This window comes from Camponotus floridanus, unplaced genomic scaffold (genome assembly GCF_003227725.1).
Source record: "Camponotus floridanus strain SB8 unplaced genomic scaffold, Cflo_v7.5 scaffold143, whole genome shotgun sequence".
Taxonomy (NCBI): Eukaryota; Metazoa; Arthropoda; class Insecta; order Hymenoptera; family Formicidae; genus Camponotus; species Camponotus floridanus.
Window position 1 is genome coordinate 227,109 of NW_020229263.1, and position 26,243 is coordinate 253,351.

At 41.1% G+C, this 26,243-nt stretch overlaps 2 protein-coding genes across 2 annotated transcripts; both read left to right on the forward strand.

Moving 5' to 3' along the window:
- Positions 1-7,201: 7,201 nt before the first annotated feature.
- LOC112637226 lies at positions 7,202-7,717 on the forward strand. Its single transcript, XM_025406445.1, has one exon. The coding sequence runs from the start codon at positions 7,202-7,204 to the stop codon at positions 7,715-7,717; it is 516 nt and encodes a 171-aa protein (XP_025262230.1).
- A 1,788-nt stretch (positions 7,718-9,505) lies between these two features.
- On the forward strand, positions 9,506-11,046 carry LOC105250566. Its single transcript, XM_025406446.1, has 4 exons — positions 9,506-9,607; positions 9,657-9,863; positions 10,014-10,635; positions 10,919-11,046. The coding sequence occupies exons 1-4, from the start codon at positions 9,506-9,508 to the stop codon at positions 11,044-11,046; spliced, it is 1,059 nt and encodes a 352-aa protein (XP_025262231.1).
- Positions 11,047-26,243: the final 15,197 nt, after the last annotated feature.

Genomic DNA, 26,243 nt, shown 5'->3' on the forward strand with positions numbered 1-26,243 from the left:
CAAAGGAAATTCGTACAGATCCCAAGATCGGAAACTCATGTTCAAGTATCGTCCGCTTTCCAACATTCGCAACATTGATAATATATTAATCTCATTCAATATTACATGAGACATACGCCACTGTATTTTGAGTAATTCAATCTCAGCTTCCGACGACGGATGTCCGAATAATAATAATTATTATCGTTGCACGAACGTATCAAAATCAATTTGTGACGAGTGTTAATCACGTTTATAATCTTCGCAAAATCCCAACAACATGCTGAGCGGCACGCAAAATTTGAAATAATTTTTGTCACCGTTGTACGTCAAATCCCACGCAGCGTTCTTCAAGTTTATATTTTTCTGGTGCGTTAGAGAGACATAATTTTTGAGCGTCGAAGTTATTCCAACATTTCTGTTGCGATCAATCTCTACTCCATCGAGTTTGTATCGAAGCTCATCAAACATGAATGCGACGCAATTGTTTCCCAATACAACCTTCATTCGCTTTACGCACATTAAACCTTCTCTCGATATAAAGAAAGCTTTCGCACCGTAACGTGTACAAATCCTGATGTTGTATTCGTATCTCGTCACTGTATCCAAGCATCGTATGGATTGTACGTATGAGTCTCAATCTTGAAGATGCGATCGTCAAAGACTGGCTCACCTCCAATATTCAAAATATCAATCATTCTTTTCGTACGATGAATCCCAATGATTTCAAAAATTCCCGATTCAACGCGCTCAGCTTCTTTTTAACGGCTATCTTATTATTGTCACCCGATTCCGCTCGCCTTACCGCAATAGTATTGTCTCTCGCGTGCTCCGTTTCATTCAGCACGAGCATACTATGTTTGTCGCCGTCCTATATGCAATCTTACGGTAATTTCCTCTCCTCGAAAATCGAGCAATCGACTGCTGTGATCCACAATATGTATCGTTAAATCCGTACGACGATCGGCAGATAAATGATCTGTGTCGGCGTTTCCGATATTTTATATCCTGGCGGTACGCTCGGTGAAAATTCATGTATCGTGTGTACACGCATGCCGTTGCTGTACGCACCAATAGTCACATTGCATTCTATACGAATAATATTTACGTTTATAATATTAACAGATTCGTCCGATTCATACTACTTGTGAGCTTGCAATATACGATTCGACGAGAATCCAAGCAAGGATCCTAAATTGTCGGGTTTGGTAAAATTTATTCTGTAGGCGCATTTAATTTCGCTCTTTAGCGTACTGTGATTGGCGCGGAGCGCTATTGATATTCCTCATCATAATCGTTTTCAACATCTCTGGCTGGTGTTCTCTCGCAAAATTGTGCGTTTGAGATAGTCATTTATGGCGTGCAATTCGTACGATCCTTCGGGAATCGTAATTTCCTTGTCGTCGTTGCCAAAATAAAATTTATTATTCGAAAAAGTTACGTTCGGAATCGTATGATAAGTTTCAAAATCCGTTAATCCGAGCTCGTAATCGGCATCGGTCAAATCTATAGCGGGGAAATAGCTTACAGCGAGAACGCTGCTTCCGCCAGTCAACGTAAGTGTCAGTGACATGTCGAACGAATACTGAGTCGTGACGATGGATTGTCAGGCTTTAAATTGATTATTTGAAGAAATTTTAAACACAACTGTCCATAGATTACTCTGATTATAACTTTGATAAGATGTATAATTGTATTCAGTTTTCATTCGTCCGAAATATCACAAGTCACAAGTTCCTTGGGTGGTCGAAGATTTCTAAAACTGTCGAAATATATGACACGATCACCCCTCTTTGCGTACGCTACCCAATGAGTACCGAGACCATCAACGTCATCTAAATTGACGATACCGCTCTCGTTTCGTCGGACAACCGCTTATCGGTAAATTATTGCACATGAAAACACCTCTAAAGAAAGGTATGCGCATACGTTTCGCAAATTGTTCGAATTGCACGTTAGTTGTCGCACCCGTAGGCATTTTCAATGTTTTTTCGTCGTCTGTTTTTTCTCTTAGACTTTGTTGAGAATCCCTGTCCGCTTGTACGGAGCGAGATAAAGTCCACGACCTTCCATAGCGCGATTGTGACGTTGCATCTCTTTCAGCTGACATTGCGCCGCCTTGCTATCGTTTACCGCCTTTGCGATTCCCGCCGCACCGTCGGCCAAAGAACCGACAACTCCCAATAATGGTAATAGTGATAAAATACCACCGCGTTTCGCTACTGGAATTATTCGTTTTTTCCTCTTCTTTGTCGTCGATAGCTTTTTCATTCCCATGCCGAGTTTTGCCTTTGCCTTCATTGCTGTCCAAACAGTCGTAGCGGCTGCTCTTTCACCGAGAGTCGAATTCCTCGCGGTAATGCATTCTCGCGATCTTGCAGCTAGTATGCGATCCGCGATGTGACGGTGGTCGAGGTCGTTGCTTCGAGCGTAAGCAATGTCGTGTTCGCGACACGCTGCGTCCAATGGATTGATACCTCGATCGCCTCTAGCCAATGGTTTCTCTAATCGAGTTCCCGGCCCGCAAAACTGATAACCGGGAATATGTAATTCAATGGGAAGCGCGTTTATCGCACGATTTAAGAGATCGCTGCCTCTTACGATTCTCGCTGACATTCGTAGCAATCTTTTATCAACGGTGGTGGACCGTCGATGTGTGTTCGTTGCCACGGCTGGTTGTAATGTCGCATGCACGAACGATATTGTTGAACCTTCGAATCAGCCTTTACATATTCTGGAAGCTTGTTCCACAATCATTCCACGTAATCACCGAAATTTTGCAGTAAAAGAATTCGGGATATATTGCAGTTGTTCGGCGGTAAGCCGGAGAATGTCTCTCTCATCCAACAAAAAGAGAAACATTTTTGATATTGAGCGGTTTCGAGTCAAGACACTTCTATAAATAGGTTTCCCCCTCGTGATCATTCGCAAAATTGATGGGAGAAGAGAAAACGTGCGGTTCGTGCGACAAACGCGGATAATCAAAGTATCAAATTTCGACGATAGATTAATATTGGAGAAAAAAGTACGCAAGCATGGAAACATGCTACCGACTACTATACGCGGTATCGTTTGCGGCCCTTCAAACTGTGGTAAGACAAACATGTTGATTAGTTTGATAGAAAGTCCGCACGGTGTACGTTTCAAGAACATGTACGTATACTCGAAATCGCTTCAACAGCCGAAATACAAATACTTGGAAAATTTACTAGCACCTATAGATGAAATGGGTTATTTTACATTCTCTAATAACAGCGACGTCATTCCACCGAGCGAGGCGCTTCCGAATTCCATCTTTATCTTTGATGACGTGGCGTCTGACAAGCAAGATACGATAAGAGAGTACTTTGCAATGGGTCGACACTCGAGCGTTGACTGTTTCTATCTTTCTTTCAGACGCCAAGATACCTAAGCATCTTATACGCGACAACGGGAACCTGCTGATCTTATTTAAACAAGACGGCACATATTTGAAACACGTGTACAACGATCACGTGAATACCGACATGTCTTACGATGTCCACCGATGATTGCAATGTGTCAGAAATGTTGGCAAAAATTGGACGATATAGAAGAGGATTTAACGATTTCGCGATACCGTAAAGCGATCAGTCGTCATCGACACATCGATCGAGCATCATTAACGGCGATCGTGAAAAGATTGCGTGAAGAGATTGCAAAAACGATCGAATCGATTCGCAAAAAGTATCGCGCTTTGAAAACTGGTAAAATGGAGGAAGATATCATATTGGAAAGATAATTTAAGCCGATTATCGAGCCTTTAAAACAGCTTGTCGAAAATACTGTGGAATCTGATGTGTCGAAAATCGAACCGTTGAGTTTGACGTTTGGAGAGAAGCATGAGGAAAAAATAAAAGAGTCAAAGCAAGGAATAAAGCGAGCACTGATAAATATGCCGATAAACGATTCACCGATATATTCGACACCAAATCGATTAAAGCGAAGGAAGCAATTCTCTAATATGGCTACTATTTCTACTCCGATAAAAGCCCGCGTCAAACAATACCATCCACGTCCGTCGAAGAAATTTACAAGACCACGCCCGATTCGTTTGTCATCAACATTGGTCCGACACGAATTAGAAACGTCCGAAGGTCAAAAAACGTTCCGAGAGCATTTTGGTCCCCTGGCGCAAAAATATATGGAGATATTATGAGTGTTGATAAAAATAAGAGCATAGATTACGTCTACGGTGTTAAATTTACCAACGAAGGAATAATGCTTGGTGATAAATGTTTCGATGTGGACAAGGAAGATAATATAATTATCGATGGAATAAAATATAAGGGAACCGAAGGTACCTACGATTTGATTTTTAAAAAATTTCCCAATCATAAAAAATATACTCGAGATGATTTGTATAAATATCAAAGTACATTAAATATAATAAATGCGCATAAGCGCGACAACAAAGTTAATCCTATTAAAACTAATAATCCTATTGAAACTAATAAAGGATACAAGTACAAATATATAATTGCGTCATTATTCCCCGATAGAAAGGTGGGAAGAGATATAGACGCACCGCGCACCATGACGCTAAGCGGCAACATGATCGATTACGTGCATTGGAACGATCCCAACGAATTGGTGGATCGTTTACGATTGCTGGACGCCTCGCGTCGAGCTGGCAACAATGCTCACGACAATGAAATATCAATTATCGAAGAATTTCGCGAGGCTGGCATTATTATAAATTAAACTATGTGTTGACGATACGTGGCATTCGGTCAATGTTTTCGGTACTGAAATGTCGATTAATAAATTTGGATTATCGCTGAGAATATCGAACAATTTGTACTATGAATGGATTATTGAGAAATTACGTTCGCGATAACGCTCTCTGCCAGACTACTATCGGCTTTGACGCAAGGTCGCGCAAGATTCAACGCGTAGCACAACCGGAAACTGATACCGACGCCGTCAACAAACGATACGTGGATAAACTTTTGAGAGATTGACAGAGAGAAATTGAGCGAAAAATTATCACGCTCGAAACAAACGTGCAGGCGCTTCGAATAATGATAGATGAGATAAAGAATGTGCTGAAATATGCAACATCTGACTCGACATAGTAAGCGAGATATACGGATATACTAATATCGCATATTCATTATGCCTCGATCAAATGTGCGAGAGAACAAAAACATCTCCGAAAAGCGACAACTAGTCGAGGAATTACATACTCCGGCGAGAAGAAATTTTCCACGAAGACGCGGATACGACGATCTGTGGCAGGCGGACGTGGTGGACATGCGTTCGTACTCTCGACTCAACAAGGGTCATACTCACAGTTATCGATGTGTTGAACAAGTATGCGTGGGCCGTACCGCTTAAAAATAAGAGCGGGAACGAAATGTCCGAAACGATCGCAAAAATTATTGGAAACGATAAAAGGTGTCCGAAAAATTTTCAAACCGACAGAGGAAAAGAATTTTACAACTCGAGTGTGCAGAAACTCATGAAGAAACATAACATTAATCATTACTCGACATATTCCGTTATGAAAGCCTCGGTCGTGGAACGATTCAATCGTACTTTAAAAAACAATATGTGGAAAATGTTTACGCTGAACGGAAATTACAAATAGATCGACGAGCTATTTCGACTCGTTGCAGAGTACAATACGCGAAAACATCGCACCATCGGTATGAGATCTGTCGACGTCACTCCGACGATCGCCGAAAAACTTTTAAATACGGTGTACAGCAACGTAAAAATTGCGGCTCCGGCAAAATTTAAAGTAGGCGATTCGGTACGCGTGAGCAAATACAAGAACATCTTTGAAAAAGGTTTCACACCAAATTGGACGACCGAAATTTTTAAGATTATCGAGGTACAGAAAACTAATCCCGCGACATTCATACTCGAAGATTCACGGGGAAATCCCGTCGCTGGAGGATTCTACGAATACGAGTTACAACGCGTCGCCAATCCTGACGTATATCTCGTGGAAAAAATTTTACAAAAAAAGGGTGACGAGGTTTACGTGAAATGGTTGGGAATGAATAAATCATATAACTCTTGGATTCATAAAAATAATGTATTGTAAACATTTATTGAAACATAAAATATGCGTATAAAATATATAAAATTTATTAAAATGTAAATATATAAATATAAAAATATAATATAAAATGTACAAATATACATATATACATGGTTATGTACAAAATATACAAATATATACAATATAAATATATACAATTAATAAACGAAATGTACATTTTGTTCAAAACTCATAATCGGCATTTCGATAATCAAATTCGCGTGACTAAAATCAATTAATAAAATCATTTTATTAAATTCGAAGTTTCAAAATTAACGGGCGTCAAAGAAACTTCTCGAAACGTCTGTTTTCTATAAAAACTCAATCGGTCAATTTAGTTTCTATTTTTTTTAACGACTAAGAAACACTCATCATGCTCGTTGACAATAACATTGTCAACCGTCGACAAAATCAGAGCAACATATGGGCATGCGCGCCCATACGTCACGATCAGCTGATCGCCAATCAGCTGATCAAAAAAGATCGTGCGCATGGCAAATGTAAAAATTTCAATTCATGACCTCATCGGCGGCCAATAATGCGCGGCGCCCTGAGGTCACCGCTAAAATACGAAAATTATTGGCCCACGTTGCAACGGGCCCAAAAATTCTGCCTGCTATATAAAGAGCACGTGGGCACGAGGAAGTCTTGCGCTTTTCTAAGACGTGCTCTTTTCATTTTCGCTTTGTTACACCGCTATCTTACACCGCTTATAACGACCGCTATTCTCTTGGACTTCGATTATCCGCGCGTTTCCAAAGATCAACTCACTGCACCGCTCGCGATATCTCGTATAATAACTGTGTCGCTTTTTGCACCGCGCGCTTACTGTGAATCGTAATCACCGAACACTTGTCACCTTTATTTTTTGACATTAATAAAGTTTCGTCCTTTTGTTAACCGAAGGCAAATATCTTTTTACTGACGATCTTCCACTTTCCTCAATTCATTGCCGGACTTGCTTGCGAACACTTCTGGTCCTTCGAGCCGGATTTTTCTTAATCCGCATCCGCAAGTTCGTGAGTGACGTGCTCGGAGTGAAGTGCAGTGCATTCCTGAAAAGGAAAACAATCCATGTCAGTGAAAATGAGTATGGACGTGAATTCTCTGGTCGAGGCTTAGCGCGACATTCATGGGCGATTGTCAAAGTCCATGGAGAACCTGAAAAAGATGGGTGCGAGTCACATCAACGTAGGTGCCGTCGAGGCACGGATCAGCATACTTGACAGTCTGTGGAAAAAGGTTGAAGCTCAGCACGACAGCATTCGAGCCTGCCTCAAGGACAAGTATTACGAAAGTGAGTACGCTCGATCTGATTTCATTGAAACTTTAGAAGCTACTTACGTGTTGCAACGAAGCATGTTGATCCAATGTGCGGAGGATTTAAGAGCCTCGTCAACCGCGTCACAAGATCAAGGTCGAGAGCACGCAGTTAAAACCTCGCTTCCTCGCATAAAATTACAAACGTTCTCAGGCTCATACGAAGATTGGCCGTCCTTCCGCGATCTCTTTTCCTCAGTCATCGGAGAGAATTCGTCGATTTCTGACGTTGAGCGCTTCCATTATCTCCGATCGTGCGTCAAAGGAGCCGCTGAAAAGTTAATTCAGTCATTAATCGTCACCAGTGAGATATCATCACGCATGGGCGATTCTTTGCAAACACTTTGAAAATAAACGGGAGTTGATTCGTTCAAACTTCGCGACCTTCATCGCCGTGCCCAAAATGGGTCATGCAAGGCCAAGCACCACACCATGTTGCACGACGCTTACGTCTCGTCTAACATAAACGAAGCCACCGCACTCTCCGCGGTGCGCCAGCCTTCAGACCGCCAGGCAATTCTCCCCGCGATCGCTCGCGTGAACATTGCCGACCGCACCGGAGAGCCTCATGCAGTCAGAGCACTGATTGATCAGGGTTCCGAGGTGTCAATAATTTCCGACGCGCTAGTTCAACGTTTGCGCCTACCGCGCTCCCGCTCTTCAGTTTCAATCGTCGGCATCGGTGGAACCCAATCCTCCGCAACACGTGGCAAGCTTCTAACTTTGCAGCTCTCATCTCCAGTCACTGGATTTAAGCTCACCGCCGTTGCTCAAGTGTTACCTCGTCTCTCCGCTTACCAAAGACCAACCGCGAAAGGCCTCTCCTCGTGGCCTCACATTAACGGCCTCAAGCTCGCCGATCCAAAGTTCCTCGAGCATGACCCGGTCGAACTGCTGCTAAGCGCTGAAGTCTGCTCGACCATATTTGTGGAGGGACTCCGCAAGGGCAGCCCTCGAGATCCCATGGCTCAGGAAACCGCTCTAGGTTGGATCCTATCAGGTGGATCCAACACCGCTTCAGTCCGGGATCAGCGAGCGTCCTTTCAATGCATCATCGACGCGGAGTTGCAAAAGCTGGTGCACAACTTTTGGAAACAGGAGAAGGATCCGTCCACTTTAATCGCACTCCCGCCAGAGGATGAGAAGTGTGAAACACTCTTTTCACAAACTCACTCGCGAACCGCAAGCGGAAGGTATGTGGTTCGCCTACCTTTCGCGTCTTCGCCGCCATCCCTCTTCGGAACTCGAGCGTCTGCTGAACGCCTTCTTACGGCCATGGAGAAGCAGTGTCATTAAGATCCAAAATTCGGTTCACTCTACAAGGACTTCATGGTCGAGTACGAGAATCTGAAACACATGAGTCCAGTAAAGAAGAGCACCTCAGCAATGTGCTACTTACCTCATCACGGGGTCCTTCGTGAATTCAGCTCCAGCACGAAGCTCCGCGTCGTGTTCAATGGATCTCAACGCACACACTCAGGAGACTCACTCAACTCACATCTCCTAGTCGGCGAAAATTTACTACCTACTCTGGCTGACATCATTCTCCGGTGGCGTCGGCACCGCTACGTGTTCATTACCGACATTGAGAAAATGTACAGACAAATTCTCGTTCACCCGGAAGATCGTCGTTTTCAGCGCATATTGTGGCGTCCGAGCACCAGTAACGTAGTCACCGAGTACGAGCTGAACACGGTGACTCGCTCTCTGGACTCGCTTGCGCTCCTTTCCTAGCGGTCAGAACCTGAGGCAATTAGCATCTGACGAGGAGTCTCGCGGTCCACTAGGAGCTTCTGCCTTGCAGCATGACTGCTATGTGGACGACATCATCACTGGAGCCAACACCCTACCCGATGCGCTCTCCTTACAAGCACAATTGAGAGAGATCTGCATGGCGGGCGGGTTTCCGCTGCGTAAGTGGGCAGCAAACAACTCGGCCCTGCTATCCAGCATCCCTCAGGATCATCAGCTCCATCAGGCTCATCACGCCTAGGAGGGCGAGGTACACTCCACTTTGGGTCTGCGCTGGCATCCGGCAAGCGACGACTTTTCCTTCGCCATCCAACCTCGCATCGCAACGGAGTTGACCAAGAGACGAGTTCTAGCCGAAACCGCACGGCTGTTTGATTCGCTGGGATGGCTCTCTCCAGTTATAGTCAGAGCCAAGATCCTTCAGTCTACTTGGCTAAAGAGATTGGATTGGGACACCCCTCTTCCAGCGGAGGATACAAAACAATGGCAAATCCTCTTGAATGAGCTTCCCTCACTAGAGCATCTTCGCATCAAGCGTTGGATACAATCAGGAAGCAGCGATGAGCAGCTGGAACTTCACGGCTTCGCCGACGCCTCAGAACGAGGTTTTGCCGCCGTCATCTATCTCCGCTCGGCATCAGCCAATCACATTTCGTCTCACCTCCTGGCGGCCAAGACCAAGGTCGCTCCAATTAAACCAGTGACGCTCCCCCGACTTGAGCTCTGCGCCGCCGCCCTGCTGGTAAATCTCGTGTGCCAAGTCCGGTCAACACTGGACTTCTCTTCATTGGCCGTGCATCTATGGACCGACTCCAAGGTCACCCTCCACTGGATCAAGGGCCATGCCTCCCGATGAAAGACGTATGTGGCCAACCGAGTATCTTCAATCCAGCAGAAGCTTCCCGAAGCTCACTGGAAACACGTTTCGGATCGAGAAAATCCCGCGGACTGCGCCTCAAGGGGAATTTCGCCGAAGAAGCTCCTGAATCATCCTCTCTGGTGGACCGGGCCCAACTGCCAGGAACACGCTCAATGGCCAATCAACACCAGCGACGACTCCCTCGAGAGCATTCCTGAAAAGCGAATACATCTTTCAGTGAACACGTATCGCAACGACTCCGAGCCGGAAATTCTCCTCCGATTCTCAAACTTACACAGGCTCTTGCGAGTCTCTGCCTGGTGTCACCGATGGCGTAAAATTACCGTTCACGCCCATGACGTCACGCTACATCCAGATGAGATCGATGCGGCTCTCCTCCGGTGGCTTAAGGTAGTCCAAGGGGTCCACTTCGCCTCCGAACTTACCGCTGCACGCGATTCTCGTCCAATGCCGCATCGCAGCCGCCTGGCTAAGCTGGCCCCATTCATAGACGACCTTGGAATACTGCGGGTCGGTGGTCGGCTAAAATACGTCATGCTCTCTTATGACGAACGTCACCCGATAGTAGTTCCGCCAACGTCATGGCTGACGAAGCTCTTGGTGAAATCATGCCATCGTCGGACATTGCATGGAGGTGTGCAACTCACCTTGGGACTTCTGCGCCTCCGCTATTGGATTCCGCAAGGCCGAGCCGTCATGAAGCGAGTTCTTCACCGGTGCGTAACGTGCACCCGCTGGCGAGCTCTCTCACCACAGCCTCTGATGGGTGACCTACCTCGAGGACGAGTGGCACCCGCACGCCCCTTCCTCAGAACTGGAGTCGACTACGCCGGTCCTATCTTCATCCGCACGAGCAAGGGTCGAGGTCATCGAGTCCACAAGGCATTCGTAGTGGTCTTCATTTGTTTGTTTTCCAGGGCAGTCCATCTGGATGTTGCGTCAGATTACTCTTCTGAAGCCTTCCTCGCTGCATTCCGCCGGTTCATCTCACGCTCTGTGTAAAGAGATGTACCCGGATTGTGGCACAAAGGGCCTAGCGGAATAAGCATGTAAAATCTGCCCTTGATCATACAGAGCTGACATTAATGTCACAAGTTAGTACCAATATGATAAAACTTTCCACCAAATATTATTTTAAAAAATTCATTTTTTTAGGAGTTATGGAGAGAGAAAGTAAAATCAAAAAATGTATTTTTCTCGAAAACCACTTGACCGATTTTGATGAAAAAAATATATGTTATGTAGACTAATAAAACTAATTAACAGAAAAAATTTCCAAAATGTTTGCCAAAAAAAAACACCAAAAAAAAATTTTTGAAATTTTGAATATTTTTTTTGAGGGTGATATTTTAGAGGTACCATTTTGAAATTCTTACGAAAATTTAAGTGTAAAATTTCTTAAGTGTCCACTATAACATACATTTTTTTTCAAATTTTTTAAAATGGTGGAACATAGTTAAAAATACGAAAATCGTAAGTGTCGCGTCACTCCGGCTTAAGCACAGTGCAGTGCCATTCTGTGTTGCGGGTGTTCAATGTGACTTTAATAGTACATATGTACGTCTGCAATTAGCCTATAATATGTATACTTTTTAACTTTTATAGTTTCCAGAGTTTACCACGTGGAGGTTGCAGTACGGTTTTAAACTCCTTATCGGGGTGGCTTTTTTAACGTGAGTCCCCTCGCCTCTCACTGTTTCCGTAAAATCGGGGTGCTTTTTGAATGTGAGTCCCCTTGCCTCTCACTACACCTACGATTTATTTAATCTTCTTTACTATCACTGTCTATTACTGGAATGTTATTTGTTTTCTTAAACAGATCACTTAGTATTTCTGCTGGTTTCAAAATTTTTGCTAAATATCTTGCGTGAGATAAATAATATATAATTGCGGCAATATGACAGCAGCATCCAATTGTTCGTAGCCCATTAGCGCATTCACATGCGTAATGTGTTACTCCAGAAATGCCTGTGCTGTTAGGTATATATCTTAAAAAACACCGGTATTTTGTGCGAGAAACGTGTCGAGACTGAACTTCAACTTTAAGCACATTTTTCTCATTTTTTACGAATTTGATATTGAGTTCTCCGTTTTTATCGATCATTTCCGCCAAATATGATACCGATTGTGACAGTTGATAAGATCCTGTGAAAAATATTTTTAAATCTCTTTCTGTCATTTCCGGAAAATCTAATAAATCCTTAGATGTAATACTTTGGAAAGGAAGTTTTCGTCGAAACCAACCTTTCTCTTCAGCTTCAGTAGCTAAAGTATTTTCGACACTTTTTCGAGTATGCATCCTTTGAACAACTTCGTCAAAAGTGTCTACATCGGAGTCAAGTCTTTTTCCAAAAGTATTATTTAAAAAAGACGCTATCCTGAAATAAAGTCCAACGTTAGGCAACAACTTATTATCAAGTTTGTGATCTAGAAGATGATACTTTTGTTTTAATACGCCATGAACAGATTCTACTACCCAACGAATTTTAGTTACAAACCGAGATTGATTTGATTCTTCTGTCGTCAACTGCTTTCGCTTTCCTTTTAAAGCTGGCATCAATACTTTAAATTTTTTTTCTTCCAAATCAGACTTTATATCTCGGAAACCGCGATCAAGAACGAAAGTATCACCTTCTTTTAAGAATTTGGACAAACCATTTGGATCTTCCATGATAATTTTCAAAATGTCCACATCATTTTGATTTGCGAGAAACGGTCCGACCATATCAACGACATATCCGTCGGTCGCACAGATGGTAAAAGGTTTGCAAAGATGTACTTTCTTCTGACCAGAGAAAGACTTTCTTTGGTACTCAGAGTTAGTACTTTTTTGATGTCGCGCATACGTACCATCGCAAATCAAAAACATGTTTTCTTGGACATCAAACAATTTTTTCGCTATTGTGGTAGTATGATTGTTGATAATATCATCTCTATTTAGAGCTTGTAAACCAAAGCGAGTTGGTAAGATGTCCCTTTCAAAAGATTTCATAATACTTCCACAATAATCAGATACTGACTGTTCAAATTCTAGTTGAAAGATGGAACTTATCACTTTATTGGAATTACCCGTGCGTAGTTTAAAAAGAAAAACAACTAAAGCTTGAATGACATAACGCGATTTACTATTTCTTAACGAAGTCATCATATCCTTTAATTCATTAAGATTATCCCATGTCAATCCTGTAAAGATCAGAAGTTGTTTTTCTGACAAACTACTTTCGCCTACTTGATCGAATAATGTGGAATCACACTTGACAGTAAGAGTTTCTATCAATTTGGACAACTCTGCTACACTAAGACTTGATGTGTTGGAGTGCACTTTCAAAAGACTGAGATCTTCTTCAAAAAGTCTATTTTTAATTATATGACTTTTACAACACCTATTACCAACTGGAATGTATATTTTTCTTTTTGAATATGATTGTATACGAGCTTCTTCAGGAATAACAATCAGATCTTTTCTCGAAGAGCAAATGCAGCAATAGTTATGAGTCGAGACAGTTCTTTGGAGAGGAATTTGAATATATTCGATATCCGAAACATCTTTTTTAGATTTTACTGCAATTTGAAATGTTGGATCCGTAGTAGACTCAACCTGAAGATCTGTTTCACATTCTGATAATATATCGGGGTTTTTTTTAATTTTATAAGTAGATAGTCGACATTTATTACATAAAATATCATTGATAGATATAGTTTTATTTAATAAGTTAGAAAGAGAATGTGCTTGTACTCCTTACTAGTTTTTTTCTACTTCCACTTTTTTTTAAAAAGATGTCGCAACTAGCACATTTTAAGTGCACGATGGCATTTAAAGACATCTTATTTATGCAGTCAAAATACACACTAGAAATGATTACGTACAAGTACTATGCACAATATAAAAATAAGACTTAAATACGTAAACACAAGTACATATACATAAAGCAATACTAGCTTTAAAAGACAAAACCCAAGTTCTGTACAAAATAAAAAATATCCGCGAAAAAAACTCCGCTCTAAAGAGATTTAATAAAAGATATCAACAGATCTCAGTTATGGCCAAACCTGCTGCTATATAATATTCCGTACTACAACCTGCTATAGCTGATCTTGCCGGCTAGATATTTAGTGTACCAAACTAAAACCCATATTTGTAATTGCAGCGCCTAAGTGTAAGTGGTAGCGCCTAGCGGCGGCGATACATATTACAGTCAATCGCGGTGCACACGACGCAGTTAGCTTTGCAGCCGTTAGGTGCGGATATATGTATCTACATGTTGTTGATACATATGCAGCATATACTAGTTTTGCAGATTGCAGTTTTTAAATATAAAAGTTAAAAAGTATACATATTATAGGCTAATTGCAGACGTACATATGTGCTATTAAAGTCACATTGAACACCCGCAACACGGAATGGCACTGCACTGTGCTTAAGCCGGAGTGACGCGACACTTACGATTTTCGTATTTTTAACTATGTTCCACCATTTTAAAAAATTTGAAAAAAAATGTATGTTATAGTGGACACTTAAGAGAAATTTTCGTAAGAATTTCAAAATGGTACCTCTAAAATATCACCCTCAAAAAAAATATTCAAAATTTCAAAAATTTTTTTTTGGTGTTTTTTTTGGCAAACATTTTGGAAATTTTTTCTGTTAATTAGTTTTATTAGTCTACATAACATATATTTTTTTCATCAAAATCGGTCAAGTGGTTTTCGAGAAAAATACATTTTTTGATTTTACTTTCTCTCTCCATAACTCTTAAAAAAATGAATTTTTTAAAATAATATTTGGTGGAAAGTTTTATCATATTGGTACTAACTTGTGACATTAATGTCAGCTCTGTATGATCAAGGGCAGATTTTTTACATGCTTATTCCGCTAGGCCCTTTCATTGGCGCAGATAAGGAACTTCGCCGCATGTTCCACGCTTCATCTGCCGACGGCCGTCGGATCTCACAATCCTGCTCCCAGGAGGGAGTATCTTGGCGCTTCAATCCTCCCACCGCCCCTCACATCGGCGGACTCTGGGAAGCTGCAGTCAAATCCACCAAGTATCACCTGCGACGGGTGATAGGGGAGACCACTCTCACCTTCGAAGAGATGAGTACCCTGCTGGCTCAGATTGAGGCGTGCTTGAATTCCCGTCCTTTACAGGCTCTGACCGATGACCCAGATGATTTGTTCGCACTAACTCCTGGACATTTTCTTATAGGAGCTCCATTGCTCGCACTTCCTGAGTCCTCCTTGGCCGACGAGGCACCAAGCAAGCTCTCACGATGGCAGCTTCTACAGCAGATGCGCGACCACTTCTGGCAGCGGTGGTCCCAAGAATACATCCACTCGATGACATCTCGTCCAAAATGGTTCAAGGACAACCACCCTCCAGAAGTCGGCGCATTGTGCCTCATCCACTCGGACATCACTCGACCAACTCGATGGCCACTCGCCCGGATACTCAAGACGCATCCCGGGGAGGACGGCGTCACACGTGTCGTCATCGTGCGCACAGCTGCTTCCGAACTCGTCCGGCCGCTCACTAAAATCGTTTTATTGCCGGTCACCGACACACTACCGCGTTTAAACGCTTAAAATGTAATATGTCTTTTGATTTGACATGTAATCATTAATGAAAATCACGCGTCGCTACTCCTCGATGTTCACTCGGCATATTATCACGTTCTCACTCTCGAAACTTCACACACAAGCCGCAGTCTCTCCGTTTTATTTTATCCTTTTTTTTTCACGCGCACTTTGTCACCGTGGAATTTCAAGCTCACCTTCATTCATCGCGTGCAATTCTTGATGCTCACCTCATCACCGCACTCCATTCGCGATTCTCACTGTTCACCATCACTATTTTTCACTGCACTCACAAATCACACTATTCTCCGCTGTACACAACACGTGTCATTACGCTACATCACCATCGCATTTCATTCATCGATCTCGATCCACTACTCATCAACGGAACCATTTGCGATACCTGTCCGTACTCGCACACACTCACACATTTCGTCATGAACTGACGAGGCGAGCGGGATGTTCAAAACTCATAATCAGCATTTCGATAATCAAATTCGCGTGACTAAAATCAATTAATAAAATCATTTTATTAAATTCGAAGTTTCAAAATTAACGGGCGTCAAAGAAACTTCTCGAAACGTCTGTTTTCTACAAAAACTCAATCGGTCAATTTAGTTTCTATTTTTTTTAACGACTAAAAAACACTCATCATGCTCGTTGACAATAACATTGTCAACCGTCGACAAAATCAGAGCAACATATGGGCATGCGCGCCCATACGTCATGATCAGCTGATCGCCAATCAGCTGATCAAAAAAGATCGTGCGCATGGCAAATGTAAAAATTTCAATTCATGACCTCATCGGCGGCCAATAATGCGCGGCGCCCTGAGGTCACCGCTAAAATACGAAAATTATTGGCCCACGTTGCAACGGGCCCAAAAATTCTGCCTGCTATATAAAGAGCACCGCACGTGGGCACGAGGAAGTCTTGCTCTTTTCATTTTTGCTTTGTTACACCGCTATCTCACACCGCTTATAACGACCGCTATTCTCTTGGACTTCGATTATCCGCGCGTTTCCAAAGATCAACTCACTGCACCGCTCGCGATATCTCGTATAATATCGACGATAATTGTGTCGCTTTTTGCACCGCGCGCTTACTGTGAATCGTAATCACCGAACACTTGTCATCTTTATTTTTTGACATTAATAAAGTTTCGTCCTTTTGTTAACCGAAGGCAAATATCTTTTTATTGACGATCTTCCACTTTCCTCAATTCACTGCCGAACACATTTATTTACATCAGTATCCGATAATGTCCCCACGGTAGCGTATCGGTGGTATCGGGTACGATATACCGCTTGTCGTCGTACGGACTCAGAGCAATTTTCGTCTCGCGAATCGTGTATACTTGGTGTAATTTAGATCGTATACACGACTGCTGACGCGTCATTTCAATCTCTTCGTTCAAGCACCGCGTGTAATCGTCGAACATTATCGTTCTCGCGACAACGTTGCTCTTGACGCCTTTAGCTTTCTTCGTATCCTTTTTTTCATTCACTCGTAACGCGTACATCTTTGCTCTGAGATGCACATACCCACGTAAATCGGTTTGTAGAATTTCACCTCGAGTTTACGCAATTCCACAGCGATTAAGTTTTCCGAAAAAATGCTTCTGCTGTGGAAATTTGGTTTCGCGATCATCGCTTTTGCGCCGTACCGACCGTCCCACTTTGTTAATAATTTTACATCGACACGATTGCGCACATTTTCCATCGTTTTACCAAACATTGTTCATTAATTTGTATAAATTTTTTTCGAAATCATTTTTAGCCAATGTTCTGAAATGTGTATTTAATTCTATGTAATTTTGAAGCCAGAGAGATTGTGAAAACTGTAAAATTCGATGTATTTTTGTTACACGAAGACCGTGCCGCGTACACTGCTGCAGGTTGCGGTAGTGTATCATGTAACGCTTCTTATCGTATAACGTTGCAAGCAGCTTGAATTCCCGCTTGCCAGGTGGTTTGTCGCGTGTCGGGCAAAACGGTAGGTCAGTGTGCGCATCATGAAGATGTTGCGGGTACTCGAGGTCCACTTCGAGGATATAGCCCGTAGGCGAATCTAGCGCGATGGATGATACGTCAAAATTGGACACGTCGTCGACCCATCGAAAATCGGCATAGGACAACGGTTGATACATTGCCCATCCATACAAATTATTTACATCAAAGTACATCAAGTACGATGATGGTTTCGATGGCTCGTACGACTCCATGTGCTTGTTATTAGCGTGAGCGTATCTACCCGAACATTGGCTTAGGCCACCGCGTATACCACGTTCAATAAACAACCATGTCGATGTCTGTAAGCAACTCGAACGTGATCTTTGTGTGCTTCAACATGGCGTCCCACGTGTATCCGGGGAGAGTATAGTAATACGCGGGGTCGAGTCCGTAACTTTCGATACATTTATCTCGAAAGTTTTCGAAAATGTCGGCTAATAACAAAACATGAATCAATTTTGAGGTACAAATCGCTATATTCGCCTAGCGTCCGAATGGAGAATCATGTCCAGACGTTCTCGGCGTGCGCGTAATCGCTCTCGGATACAGTTTCACCGGTCAAGGAACTGTAAAACGATTCGCGCGATGGTAAACACGTATCTTGCAACCTGTCAACGCAATCGTATTCAATCAATGTATTCGTACGGAAATACACCTTTTCGCGTTAACAAATTGAAATTTTCCGTAGATAAATTTTGAAATTCCGATTTTAAAATTTTGAGTTTATCTTTGTCCAAATATGATGCCAAAAATGATGATGAATTTATCGAGACTCGGTGCGAGAAATTTAAAGGAATCGATGAAACGTAATTTTATCTGATTTTTTGATTCTTCTTTAAAATCAACAGTTTTAGTAAACGAAATATATTTTTCCTTGGTTATCGGCAATAACTCGATTTTCCCTTCGAACGCTGTGGCTATTTTCTCGATAATAAAATGAGAATCGTAACTGGATAAATTGTGAAAAACTATCGGAATGCAAAAAGAATCTTTATAATTTAGATTACAATTTGAGTGTGCTGGACCTCTGTACCGCCCGGTCAGATGGCAATGATCGCGAACGCATGTATCGTCTTGCGCAAACGGTTTTTCGCATATATGACAACGAGTGGCGCTATGGAATTTCTCCCACTCATCGGATGTTAAATTTACCATGGGGACATTTGTTTTTAAAATATTTTTTACACGTAATGCCAAATTTTTAAGGTCTTCGGCGAACCATGCTAAACAATCGGCGCTACGACGCGAATGATACGCCGATAATGAGTCGTCGAATGAGCAATGTACATAGTAAGCTAAACCAAATACTTGATGGTGTTGATACGCGTTTTTCTCTTCTTCCTTCTTGGCCAGCACGTATTCCAAGTCGGCGTAGATCACAAATGGAAGCCGTTCCTTCCGATTAGGGTTGCTGAACTCGAGCCACTTGTCCTTGTCGCTCGGCAATCGGACAGCGCAATCATTTAGCTTTCCGCAGTCGACCGCATGCGACTGCAACTTGTCGTCCGAACCAAAATAATGAAGGCATCTGTAAAGGAAAAAAAATTTAATTAAGATTTATATAACAAAGTGTATAACCTATAATTATTCAAATAATATAAAATAAACTTACCGATCGCAGATATATCTTTGGCCATTGTGTTTGCTCAATTGCGAGCTCACGAGCCTGGGAAATTCTTGATCCATGCAAAATGTCCCACGCTGTTGTCGTCTTCAATGTACAGCAGATTCACATGCTTGTCCCGCTTCTACTGCGAAAGATGTATCGGGACAATGTTTTTGTCTTCGATGCCGTACACATTGATAGAAATGTCATTTGCAAGTTCAAATTTCTTAATTTGATTCACAGTCACTGGAAACTCAATGTCCCGGCGATTCAGCACTGTCGCGTAATGCGGGTACGTTGATTCCCGTTCCGCATGACTTTCAGCGGGACAGAGCGACGACCACTGCCCACGCGAAACACGCATTGTCCTTTGATTGCACGTTAACCACCGCTTTCTTTATCATAATATCCCGCGGTAACTTGATGTGACATCCCGCGCGTATGGGATTGTACTTGTTAATATTTACAGTCAAGTTCAGTATTCGCGACAATGCCCACCCGCTACCGCGTTCCTGAAACTCTTCCAGAGACGTTAGGGTAGACTCGATAACGCGCTGTTCGTACTACTCGCGTAAATCAGATGTGCGAAAGAGTTCATAGTTTCTCGTATTCACACTTTTATTCGCGTGTTTATCACTCGACACAAATTCACCATTGAATATTGTGTTCATTTTTACACTGTTGTGTTTTTTTAAAGCGTCCTGCACATGTTCCAACACAATGTCTTTGGCGTCATCGAGAAATTGGCGCGGTTCGATGTGATTATAATTTATCACCGCACCAGTCGATACGCGACTCTCGAACGCCGTATCAATTTCGCGTCACACAAGTGCATTTTGGCGCGCACTACATCCGGCACCCGCGTGTACGGAACGTCCGCGTACCGAATTTTTCAGCCCTTCGAGGCGCGCGATCTGAGCAATTAGCGATTGTCGATATCCGATCGATAATCGCGGTCGTTTGATTCGACTTTGCTCTTCCAGCGACTCGATGTATTCGTCACATCGTTGCTCACAATGTAGTTTTCCAACGAATCAAGCAAAGCGGACTGCTCTCGCAAAATTTGCTCCTCCATATTGTAACACTTGCAAAATTTAGCGTTTTTAATGACTGTCCTGATGCACTTTAGCTACTGGTGGGGTGCGCCTCTCTATCATGATTTATATACCGTCTCATGCATTGTTTTATCATCGAACATTCTAGAACGATTTCATCTTACAAAAAATTCCCCGTAGTACCGTGTGCAATTTGACCTTGATAATTTCACATTTTGTCACGTACATTTGAAAAATCTAACGTGATTGCATCAGGGACAACCGTACATTGGCGCTCGATTTTAGCGCTTTCAGCTAAATCTTTGTCTGGGGATGATGCATGTTTTAACCTTGGCGGTTATTTTTTTACTATTTATCACAGACATTTGAATAATTTTAATATGATTGCATCAGGCGCAGCCGTACATCGGCGCTCGATTTTAGTAAATTCAGCTAAATCTTTGTCTAGGGATGATACACATTTTAACCTTGGCAGTTATTTTTTCACTATTTATCACGTACATTTGAATAATTTTAACGTGATTGCATCAGGCGCAGCCGTACATCGGCACTCGATTTTTGCAAATTCAGCTAAATCTTAGTTTCGATGCAGATCTTAACCTTGAAAATTTCCTGTTTTGTCACGTACATTTGAATAATTTTGATGTGATTGTATCAGGAGTAGCCGTACATGAGCGCTCGATTTTAGCAAATTCAGCTAAATCTTTGTTCCGAAGATGATGATGTTATCGCAGCCGTACATCGGCGCGACAAAATTTTGGAGGAAATTAAAATGTTGCGTCAGCAATAATCCCCTGTACATCACAATTTACGATACTATTTGAATTGATATTAATTCTAATACGATTGTAGTACTGCATCAATCGCGCGTGTGAAAGGTTCATCGCTGAAGAAATATGAATTTCTACGTTCCGATTCAAAACGGTCAAACTCCACCGTGTCAGAAGCAAAAATGCGACATGTAAGTTTAAATTGTTTAAAAAATTTGTTACTTATTGATTTTTAATATTGTTGTATAATTATTTATATTTTTTATAGTATTCAGCCTCGTCGTGCAGCTCGCATACTTGGAAGAAGGTACGCTCTAACCCCGACGTCGTACAAGTATTTGGACATTGGAATAAGCGTTGGAGCTGTATCGTACGTGGAGCTGATTCTCGGCGATAATCGAGGCAATCAAATAGTGTTGCCCTTTTCAACGTGAAATTTGTTGATGCGGAAGCAAGCAGACGTTGAACAATTTCTACAATCAACTGCTCCCCCATTAAGGATTGGAGATTTAACGATTGAAATGTATCAATCGAAAATTGTAAAACTTGCATTATGCGAAAATTCTTTGTACATGAAATCAGAAACGTTATTACATTTATTTAATTTTGAAAATTGTATCGATCATATGCATAATTGGTTATGCGAGAATACGTATCTCGTAAATGAAAAATTTAAACAATTTAAAACTGTATTACAACGTAATAATATTATTACTGTATGCGATGCTGTAAAAACGATACGCGAGAGTGATGTCTTTGACAGCGAATCATTGATCGATTGTGAATTATTCACATGTGCTGTAAATGATATTGTTTACGATGCGTGCAATAAATAATTATTTTTATTCCATCTATGATTTTATTTCTTTCCTTCCATATGAATAAGAATAGTCGACAATTTTTCTCAACACGCTCCGCCAAAGATGTAGAGAAATGCTGAGGTAGATGAGACGTGATGCTCTAGTTGGAATGAGACGCGAGATATTAAAAAGATATATAATGAAGAGGAGTCTGCGGCATTAGAATATTATTTCGTTGTTCTTTGCGTTTCGTTAGTCTTGTGTGTTACGTTAGTGCAATGGCTGAAGAAGACGTAATCATCGACAATGAAGATATGAATGATGATGACTGGATGGATCCTGGTGAGATGGAAAGAATTGTGATTGCGAGAGAGAGGAGAGCGAAATGGAGGAAATTGTATGCGAAAGAAGAATCATCCGGTAAGGAACGTTATTTCGATTTTTGGGCTAGTGATGTTGAAGAATTACTTCAATACGAATGGTAACAACTTTCGAAGAAGAATTTGGAAACTTCAGTCGTTCAGTTTATAAGAAATCGAGAGCTCGGCTTGAAAAAAACCCGCACAATTTCGTCGAAAAGATTTCTCAAATCTCGAGAACTTTGTGAGAACTCAGTTGTAAAATGTGATACAAGTTGGTGCGTGTACGAGAGAGATCCTGGTCATACTAAAGTAAAATGTTTCGGAAATAGACTATGAGAAATTCTTGAATCAATGAAAGGTATAGAAAAACTCGATGAAGATTGGCATGAGAATATGCTACGACATGACTTGGAAACGTTGAAGGTAAAAATATTTTTGTTGATGTGTAATAAATTTAAAACATTTACAATTATTTTGTTTAATTTCAGAGTTTACGAGAATATATAAACAGTCGACGAGAGGATAAACAGATATGTGAATCCAAACCTACGCCAAAATATAAATTGAGCTTATTGCGTATAGATGAGAATGGAAAATATTACTGGTAACATACCATTTATATTATATCATAAAGTGTCCTAAAATAAATTATTAAAATCTAACGAAATATGTGTCTTTTCTGTTACAGAAGCGGTCTCCCTTTAGCCCGGCGCATCGCCCCTTAGCCTTCCAGGAGCGACTTCCCCTTAGTCCGGCGTCCCCCTCCCCAATATTATATCATTATATTATTATTATTATTTTATTTTATTATTATTACATTTTTAATTTTATTATTATAATCATAATTAAAGCACACACACACACACACACACACACATACACACACGCACAAATATGTATAAAACACATACACATTTTAAAATAAATTTATATTTTATATTTAATTAAAAAAACTAATTATTTACGAGCCTCTCCATGCGTTCTCATCCCTGCGTCTCTCTTGCGCTAGTTTTAAGTATCGTTATTTCTCATGCGTTAATCTCGATATTATCGTTCTCTCTTTCGCGCGCGCTAATTGTAAGTCTTGCGGTATTATCGTTCTCTCTTGCACGCGTCGTTTTCGCGGTATTATCGTTCTCTCTCACACGTGTTGTCTTTGCGCTATCGTTCTCTCTCGCACGCGTTGTCTTAAAATATTATCGTTCTCTCTCTTTCGTTTACAATATATTCGTTGTTCACTTATCTTTGCGTCGTTCTTGTCCCACGTTAACGCCATCCTTGTCGCACTCGTAGCACTGTCCTCTTCACACACTTTGCACTGTCCTTTTCCCACACGTAGTGCTGTCCTTCTCACACCACCGTCTTCTTTCCGTGAATCCCCCTTCACTGCGCGGACCCCCTCGTCCATCGCTCGCGCCGCGGATCCCCCTTCACTGCGCGGACCCCCTCGCACATCGCTCGCGCCGCGGATCCCCCTTCACTGCGCGGACCCCCTCGTCAATCGCTCGCGCCGCGGATCCCCCTTCCCCGCGGGTGACGTCACTCCCCCACACCGCGGTTCCCCTCGCGCCTCACCCCCCCTGAGAGGACCAGGGTTAGAACTCTCCTAGTCTCACTACTATAACTATTAAATAATCTACATACTATTACTATATTAATAATTTATTTATATTATTATTATTTATATATTATTATTTAAATATTATTATTATTTATAAATTATTATTATTATTAGATTAAATTCAATTAAGATAAAAATTAATATTCTCTTTAGGAATGGAATCTGACGAATTATTGTTGCAGTTATAATTGTCATTTACAATTAGTTATAAAGGGCTTGTAGAGCGAGAAAATAAGTATATTACAAAAGTTTAATTATGTCATGATGTACATCAAAATAAGTTTATGTCGACGATGACATTACAATAATACAGAAAAGATCAAAATATAGGTACATTAAAGGCGAACGTTTCGATCGATTTTTCGATCCTCTTCAGCGCAAAAATATAATAATACATGAACAGCGAGTGAAATAAACGGAAAAAGAGTTAAAAATATGACCAAATAAAACGCATTAAATATGGTTGTCTGATAACGGCGCAATAAAATAATCGTCAATAAATAAAAATGAAAGCTAAACAAAATTACAAGTTAAAAAATTATGGTTAAAAGCACGCATTAATAAAAACAAAACGAAAACGGAAAAACTTTCTTAAAATTAATTGCAGAGACACACTGAAACCATGTGGGCCCCCTGCTAGTTTATTGGCCAGTGGTGTGCTTCCATGATAGTATGTGATCTCGTGCTAATAAATATAAAGATGGCAAAATCAAGAACTCGTTCTACACAATCTCAAACTCAAAACAGAAAGTAACTTACTCAATTACAGCAATTTTTCCCGTTGGAAATAAGTGTGGAAATATCTTGGATGATACAATACACATATAAAATACAAATGCGGCAGTGAGAGCTAAAGTACAACGTTTATATATAAGAGTAACAATGTCGTCAGAGCTTATGTAGATTGTTTATCAAACTGTTGTACGAGTCAGGCAAACATTCGGTGTCAGTTTGAAAGTTTAGACCGTTAGTCTGTCTTTTAATAAAAATTGCTTCAGACAAAATTCTCTTATAAAGATTAGGCTCATTATCCAGCACTGTTATATCGTCCCATTTAAAATCATGATTATATGACAATCTGTGGTCTGTAATAACAGACCTTGAACTAGTATTGCGTCCGATATGTAGGCGATGTTCAGATATTTTGGTGCTAAGCTTTCTGCTAGTTTGGCCGACATAAGAAGCATCGCAGTCTGCACAATCAATCTTATAAACAACATTAGTCTTATGAAGTCTGGGAACCATATCTTTATATACTTTAATAATAGAATTAAGCTTATTCATACTGTGGTAGGCTAGTTTTAGGTCAGAGTTTCGAGTTATTTTGTTAAAATTCTCAGACAGCCCTGGCAAGTACGGTATGGTAAGATAGGAGCTAGTATCTTGTGGCGAATTCTGTGGAGTTTTTTTACCAGAAACATTAATTAAAAAATCCAATCTATGTGTAATCGTTCGAAAGATCAGTGACAGAGGGTAATTATTATTTAATAATATGTTAATAATTATTTTGAAGTTAGCTGCATGGAAACGAGGATGAGATAATCGAAAGGCTCTGTCAGTCAGGCCGATGATAGTGCCTTTTTTCTGACAAAGGGGATGTTGTGAATAATAATTAAGGTATCTACCAGAAAACGTAGGTTTATGGTACCAATTATAGATTAAGGTGTTGTTATTAATAATAATACTAATATCTAAGAAATTCAGACATCTATTGTTTTCAATTTCAAGAGTGAATTGCAATCGAGTGTGGAAAGAATTAAAGATATTGAATGTTTCGGTGATTGAGTCAGTAGGAACGGCCATTAATATGTCATCCACATATCTTACATAAATAGAAGGGACATAAGATAGTGATGCTAACGCCTTGTTCTCCAAATCTTGCATTACTAGATCTGAGATTATGGGGGATAAGGGAGATCCCATGGGGGTTCCAAACGTTTGGCGATAAACTTTGCCATTAAACGTGAAAAAAGAGGAACTCAATATCAATTTAACACCATTGAGAAAATCAGATTTTGGTATGTCGCATTTTTCACTTAAAAATTGCCATCTGTTCGAAATACTTTCCTTGGCGAGGTCTGTGGGAACATTAGTAAATAAAGACACAACATCCAAAGAAATTAGACTGCAACTATCTTTTACATTGATATGTGATAATTTATCCACTAGCTCGAAACTATTGTTTATATGGCTGTGAGCTGTCGGGAAATTATTATACATAAGTTTATGCAGATATAAAGATAATTTGTAAAGCGGACTATTAATAGACGATACAATGATTCTATACGGACAATTAACTTTGTGGATTTTAGGCAGGCCGTAAGCTCTAGGAAGTGAGCTGTCCGTGAATAATAGTGAACGATAAGTGCCTTGAGAGATAAAGCCTTTGTTTTTCCACTCAATTAGGAGTTCTCGTAGACTGGAAATCAATTTGTTGATTGGAT

Excerpts from the sequence above, each read along its gene's own strand:
- LOC112637226 (XM_025406445.1), top strand. The coding sequence starts at position 7,202 with ATGGAGAACCTGAAAAAGATGGGTGCGAGTCACATCAACGTAGGTGCC.
- LOC105250566 (XM_025406446.1), top strand. The coding sequence starts at position 9,506 with ATGGCTCTCTCCAGTTATAGTCAGAGCCAAGATCCTTCAGTCTACTTG. Across the intron at positions 9,864-10,013 it reads TCTGCGCCGCCGCCCTGCTG|CAGAAGCTTCCCGAAGCTCA; the intron begins GTAAATCTCGTG and ends TCTTCAATCCAG. Across the intron at positions 10,636-10,918 it reads TCGTCGGACATTGCATGGAG|GGCAGTCCATCTGGATGTTG; the intron begins GTGTGCAACTCA and ends TTTGTTTTCCAG.